This window comes from Poromitra crassiceps (assembly GCF_964638095.1).
Source record: "Poromitra crassiceps genome assembly, chromosome: 6".
NCBI lineage: Eukaryota > Metazoa > Chordata > Actinopteri > Beryciformes > Melamphaidae > Poromitra > Poromitra crassiceps.
In genome coordinates this window covers 35,608,831-35,616,330 of record NC_139627.1, presented here as the reverse complement: position 1 = coordinate 35,616,330, position 7,500 = coordinate 35,608,831, and the positions used below count along the sequence as shown (strand labels likewise).

Here is a 7,500-nt window from a genome sequence, read left to right as displayed (position 1 = left end):
CGGTAGGGAGGGGAGGCTGGCCAGCGAGACTAATGCTCCGCTAATAAAGAAGGTCAAGAGTGACTCTGGTTATCTAGGAAATCTGAAGTGCACTGTTGCTATGCAATAGTGATAAAAACAACTGTGATGTGTAAGCAGAACAAATATCCCAATTCTTTCACAGCAAAACCATCAGTGTCAGTGTGGCAGTGTTGCCACTGCAAAATGCCAGTTTGTTTTTATACAAGTCCACAGCCATCATAGTAAATTTAACATGATCAATAGTTTTGACCACTTGCTCCTGCCATGCTATGAGTGGACAGACTCTCCAATCAGCACTTGTCAACTCAAAAATACTGCCAGTGGAAAATCAAGTTATTAACACAGGAAAATGTGCTTTGTCCCCATCAAAGAGAGATTATGATTTCTTTATCCACTTGCTCCAATCTTCACAAAGATTATGCTGAACCCTCCTCTGCTACAAGTTAATTATCAAATGCTATTCATTTTCTCATGCCATGGGAGAAAGTCTTAATCAAAACTGATTTGATTCATTTTAATTGCCCCCCCCCCCCAAGGTATCATCTGGATATTTTTTACATAGGCAAAAGCCATGTAAAGGACCCTACCCAAAATGCTTGGTAGGTGGTATTATGAAGCGTGCAAAATGTCCCATGAACCTCGACCTGACATCCCTGACTCTGAGTTGACCCCCACCAAGGTTCAGAGGTCACCGGAGGGCATATTTCATGGGGTAGGGTTTGTTTTCCGTCTCGGGGGGAGTATCACAGGGGAGAAGCGCTGCCGATTCATGGGGTCATAACATTTCCTGTAGGCTGAAAATGAGTGTACAAGTCTGGAGTAAAAATAGTAGCCTACTACATAAAAGCACACACACACACTAACTCCGTAATTCACTACAGATCCACACTCCGCCAGCATTACGGAAGGGCTAAGAAATGTGAGTGTAAAAAACAAAAGCGATACATGTCATACATTTTTCACATCTGCTGCGGCTGACTTTTTAAGGGTTTTCCCCCCTGGGCTTTAATGAGCTTTTCCTATATATGATTAGAAGAAATCCAGGATCTGACTCTGTCCCTGATGGACTGTGACTCAGCTAGACACACTGACAAGCTCCACTGTTCGGATCAACACCGCTCACCACAGACTCTTGCACCCCTCCCACACCGAACAGAGTACACCACATGTACTGTAACATGGTCCGTTTGACATTATGGCTATAGACACTTTGAAACCCAACTGATTACGCTGTAGCCTATAGCGCCGTACGTAGCAGGACAGCCAAATCGCCCATGTAGATATTCTTCCAAACAAGTGATAGTGAGCAGGTAAACAAAGATTGCATATCATCGTTATATATGAGGGATCAGCTGAGCAGCATTTTGGTAAACAAACCGCGTCACTGGGTGGCAACGACAATGGAACCCTATGGAGCGTGAGCTTTGGGAGGCTTCAGTGTCTGACTCTACTCAGCTGACACTGTTTACATTTTAAAAACTGCGACAGTGCATACAACTTTAATATGACATGCATATATTATACATCATACTCTTGAGCTACTTCTGCTCTCACTCAGAATGTCAAAATATAAGCGATGTGATGTATAGTTTTTGAGATATTAACGTTTGTTTGGCACAACTCATAATATTAACTGCCGCGGGGTTCCGCATTTCTGGGTGGCAAGTGATGTCACGCTGATTCGTCCTATAGAAGAATATCCAAAGTTTGGGAACTCTAAGGTGCAAATAGTAGCGTGGAGTGACTGGTGCTATTGTGCTGTGTATGTATGCTTTTCCAAGTTAACAGGTTGATGAAAGCTGCAGTCACAGACAGAGCAAGCGCTGGTGTTGCAGTGTGAGACAGTGTTAAGTGAAAGATGTGTTGGGGACACACTGAGCCACCGCCATTGGCCTTAAGAGGCCCATCGCTGCGAGACAGAGAGGAAGGGGGGGGGGGGGGGGGGGTGAGAGACGGTCAGGAAATTGGGCCCATATGATGTTTTTCCCCCGTCAAAAAAGCAGATTTAGGAGAGATATGAGTGGAGCCAAGAGAGCTGTGTTTCTGTGGGAATGATGGAAAGCAGCAGGAAAAGAGAGAGGGAGACTGGTCAAGACAGGAGAGAGAGCGAGAGGAGATGGTGATAGGGACAGGGAGTGAGAGAGACACCATCTTTACCCCTGCATTTCGTCTGCGTATGACATCAGGACATCATGCTAAGCGAGGACACTTCAGAGGAGGAGTGCTTTGCTTGGACGAGCAAGAGGAAATTACTGTTATTATGTTCCCGTCTCAGTAAATGTCACTGCATATACCTAACCTGCCTGCGATCGCAAGATATCTCCATCATACATGACTGTCCCCGCAGCTACCTGCACAAATAACATCTCCTTGACCTGAATTTATCAGCCTATCCTGCCTCACTGGTAGATGAGGTAGAGTTAAAATTATGCAGAACATGAGTGGTGATATCAAATCAGATTTTTGGCTGTGAGTAATTAATCTGCAGTGGTCATGAGTAGGCAAAGTGGGGAAAAAATATGTTTTACTCCTAGTTTTACTCCTGGTTTTCTTCCTCCATTACAGCTTACATTATTATTAGTATTGTCATTTTCCTGTGGCGGTGTAGCAGGACTTTAGCAGATAACACATAATGACTCAATGCTGAGCAAATCTAACGTCAGTGTCTCTTTCCCCCCTGCAGTCGCCCAAAGTGCGCCGTTACCCTGCGATGGACGGCGTGCCCCTCCGCCTCAGCAGAGTTAAACCTGAACCTCCGGAAGACCTGCTCGCCCACGACCCGCACTTCCACACGCAGACCGAGCCTGTCGACCTGTCAATCAACAAACCCCGCCCCCTCTCGACAACCACCTCGTCCTCCCCGCTCAGATCGGCTTTCTCCCTGTCATCATTATCGAGGTCATCCTCCTCTTCCTCTTCTCCGTCGGTCATCACCTCTGCCTCCTCGGTGCTCACGCCGGGCCCTCTGGTGGCCCCCGGCGCCGGGGTCAGAGGCCAGCAGTATTTGCACATCCTGCACTCTGTGCCGCCCCCTCCATCCAGCCCGCTGAGCCTGCACGGAGTGGGCAAGCTGGCCAGCCATGTGCACCGCATCCCGGTTGTGGTGCAGTCGCTGCCCCTCATGTACACCACTGCCTCCAGCCTCAACAGCGCCATCATGCTCCCTCTGCTGGAGGAGGCCAAGAGCCACGGCAAAGGTGAGACCAGGAGCTCTGAGTGTAATGACTGTATGTAGATGACGCTGTGCTGTTAGGAGTTCCCTGTATCTTCTCCATCAGTTTCAGTGGAAGAGCCATTCACCAGCAATTAGTCAAGCACGATGGTTTTGTAAATGATGCTACATTATGGTTTAGAGACTCTCGTCTATTCACGAGGCAATAATACCAGTATGATTCATGAATAGACTAATATGACATTAAGCACATAGTGAACATAAGGTGTTTGTCACAACAGGGAGCTCCCTGTTAGGTAGGTGGCTCCCACAAACAAACAGGCATAATGGTGTAGCCTCCCTGTGATCTCGCAAATGGATGGAACAAAAAAACACTTGCATAAGCTGTTATGTAAGGGTTAATGCACGCCAAGGTCCATCGTCGACGACGCGGAGGCATGAAGGTTGTCTCCGCGAAGTCCATTATTTTCTGATAATGGACACCTCGAAGTGCATTAACCCGCCTGTACCGTGGGCACTTGCCAAAGAAACGAAACAAGACCATTAATTTATATTTTCATGCGTTTTGCAATCAAAATCTAGTTTTCATAACCTTGGATGAGTTGAGAAGCGGAGGCAAAATAGTCTCCTCGGCTGCTCAAGATTTTCACATGAGAAAATGTTCGCTTAGAACTTTGGCAGAATTTCTAGCCCATAAACTAACTAATAACTTGGCCAATGGTATGTAACATACAAAATAAAGCAAACGGTAATGTCTAAGAATGCAAAGATATGTAACTGGCTGGTTAAACTCACATTCCAGGAATAACGTTAACGTAAGTGGCGCGAGACGTACTATATCAGCAGTGTAGCTTTCAATGTTGGAGTCCAGATTGTTTTGTACAAGGAAGTGTGTTGGTGTTAACTGCCCATTTTGTTGTTTTCTTTTTGTTGATCTCATCTTTTTCCTCTTCGATTTGATTTGTAAATTATCACAAAATAATGGACACCCTGCAGCCAATCAGAATCGAGTATTAACCCAGACCATGGTATAACGCTGTATAATTGCCTGCCCAACCCTGTTCACCCTCCTGTGCAGATAACGTCTTGAGTGAAAGAAGTTAAGGTCAGACATGAAAAGACACAACACTATAAAGACAGTCTGTGTATGTGTGTGTATGTACTGTATGTGTGTGTGTATGTACTGTATGTGTATGTGCGTGTGTGCGCGCGTGCTCTCTCAGAGACGGCCCCTCAGGCGATGATGCTCCCCCTCTGAGTGGAGATGAGATTTACAGGATGAAACACTCTCCCATTTGTTAGCCAGAGAGATTTGGCTTGGCTGTCCTACAGGGCCTACAGGGTCCAGGTAAGCCAGGCCAGGACAGCCGCTGTCTTCATGTCTTCTCCCCCAGACGCACACATCTGGGCCTGGTTGGCGAAACGCTAGTCCTCCCTCCCTGTCTGTGTTGTCAGACCTTGCTGGCCCGACCTAGACTGAGGCCTGTGTTATGGCGTCGGTTTACCCTCAGGGTGTGGCTTTACTGCAAACCACGGGGAGTGAGCCTGCGTGTTTGTGTCCGCGCGAGTGGACCTCGGAGCACAGGGAGATGTACACATGGGAGATGTACACAGGGAGATGTACACATGGGAGATGTACACAGGGAGATGTACACAGGGGAGATGTACACAGGGGAGATGTACACAGGGGAGATGTACACAGGGAGATGTACACAGGGGAGATGTACACAGGGAGATGTACACAGGGAGATGTACACAGGGGAGATGTACACAGGGAGATGTACACAGGGAGATGTACACAGGGAGATGTACACAGGGAGATGTACACAGGGGAGATGTACACAGGGAGATGTACACAGGGGAGATGTACACAGGGAGATGTACACAGGGAGATGTACACAGGGAGATGTACACAGGGGAGATGTACACAGGGGAGATGTACACAGGGAGATGTACACAGGGGAGATGTACACAGGGGAGATGTACACAGGGAGATGTACACAGGGGAGATGTACACAGGGAGATGTACACAGGGAGATGTACACAGGGGAGATGTACACAGGGGAGATGTACACAGGGAGATGTACACAGGGGAGATGTACACAGGGAGATGTACACAGGGGAGATGTACACAGGGGAGATGTACACAGGGAGATGTACACAGGGGAGATGTACACAGGGGAGATGTACACAGGGGAGATGTACACAGGGAGATGTACACAGGGAGATGTACACAGGGAGATGTACACAGGGAGATGTACACAGGGCAGATGTACACAGGGGAGATGTACACAGGGAGATGTACACAGGGAGATGTACACAGGGGAGATGTACACAGGGAGATGTACACAGGGGAGATGTACACAGGGAGATGTACACAGGGAGATGTACACAGGGAGATGTACACAGGGAGATGTACACAGGGCAGATGTACACAGGGGAGATGTACACAGGGAGATGTACACAGGGAGATGTACACAGGGGAGATGTACACAGGGAGATGTACACAGGGGAGATGTACACAGGGAGATGTACACAGGGAGATGTACACAGGGGAGATGTACACAGGGGAGATGTACACAGGGAGATGTACACAGGGAGATGTACACAGGGAGATGTACACAGGGAGATGTACACAGGGAGCCGTACACAGGGGAGCCGTACACAGGGAGATGTACACAGGGGAGATGTACACAGGGGAGATGTACACAGGGGAGATGTACACAGGGGAGATGTACACAGGGAGATGTACACAGGGGAGCCGTACACAGGGGAGATGTACACAGGGAGATGTACACAGGGGAGATGTACACAGGGGAGATGTACACAGGGGAGATGTACACAGGGAGATGTACACAGGGAAGCCAAAGACGCTGCTTGTTTATTGTAGGTTCTTGTCACTCCCTGTTGGACGGACAGACATGCTCAGATATGGACACAGGCCCGTGCATGTATGTACTGTACTATACTGTATGCATACAGACAAACAGGCACACTTTGCAGCATGTGCTACGGCTACACACACACACACACACACACACACACACACACACACACACACACACACACACACGGCTGGGTGGGTGGGGTGGTCCACTGAGATGGGCGTTTTAAACTCTGGGTGTCTGCTCCCTAGGAGAGGAGAGGAAGAAAGGAAGGGCAAGAAAAACAAGGCTTGCATAAGAGGGTGTGGACGGATATTGAAGATGGGTGGCACACACACATGCGAGAACCCACGCATGTGTGTGTGCATGCACGCACACGCGCACGCACACACACACACACACACACACACACACACACACACACACACACACACACACACACACACACACACACACACACACACAACAGCACAACGTCAGCTCTGCCCAGTCTGTCTGAAGGCGTCGAGCATGAAGGAAATAGGGTGAGTGCTGGGTGTGGTGGATATAGTCACTGTTAGTGAGACGGCAAGCAGCAAACACAACAGAGCATTTGACTTTAGTTTGCAGGATATATATATATATACCTGACCTTATATATATATATATATATATATATATATATATATATATATACAGTATATCACTCTGAAACAGAGTGTGAGACTGGAGAATGATATCAGGTATTATCTCATTGCTTAGGATAGCTCCCCCCCAGCACCACCAAATGTGGACTTTCCCCTTTCAGCGTTGACGTTACCTAATTGTTCAAATAAATTGTTAACATTGGAGACTTCACTTATCTTACTTTATGCCCACCTCTCCTGCCATGTTGAACATTCTCCTTTTTCAACCAAGTTTGTTCAGATTTTTCTCCTGTTTTCTCCCTAATCGTACTTGGGCAATTCCCCTTGCTGTCCTCGTCGTGGCTCCATGCCCTCTGCCGATCTGGGGAGAGTTCTAGGCTAGCACAACATGCCTCCTCCGATACATGTGCAGTCGCCAGCCACTTCTTTTCAGGTGAGAGCGAGGAATTTCACCGTCAAGACATAGCACATGGGAGGATCACACGATTCCCCCCAGTTTCTTTCCTCCTGACCAGAACACATGCCCCTAATATGGCTTCCCACCTGCACACACGGCCAGTTGTGCCTGTGTGGACGCCTGACCAAGCCGGAGGTAACACGGGGGCTCGAACCTGGGACCCTTGTGTTTGTAGCCAGGAAATCTACCGCTGCACTACCCGGGCACCCTATATGTTCAACATTCTCTGACATACAGTTTATTGTGATGAGCAAGAGGTCAGATATATCTACTGGGCGTGTGTGTGTGTGTGTGTGTGTGTGTGTGTGTGTGTGTGTGTGTGTGTGTGTGTGTGTGTGA

At 48.0% G+C, this 7,500-nt stretch overlaps 1 protein-coding gene across 2 annotated transcripts in view; it reads left to right on the top strand.

The window, feature by feature from the left end:
* Window positions 1-7,500, top strand: part of klf12b (Kruppel like factor 12b) — a gene marked incomplete at its 5' end in the record, with an annotated part of 58,337 nt that overhangs the window by 31,279 nt on the left and 19,558 nt on the right. For both annotated transcript variants that reach the window (XM_083639474.1, XM_083639475.1), the window contains one exon: window positions 2,705-3,218. In XM_083639474.1, coding sequence (XP_083495600.1) covers window positions 2,705-3,218 — 514 coding nt within the window. The remainder of the gene's footprint in view (window positions 1-2,704; window positions 3,219-7,500) is intronic.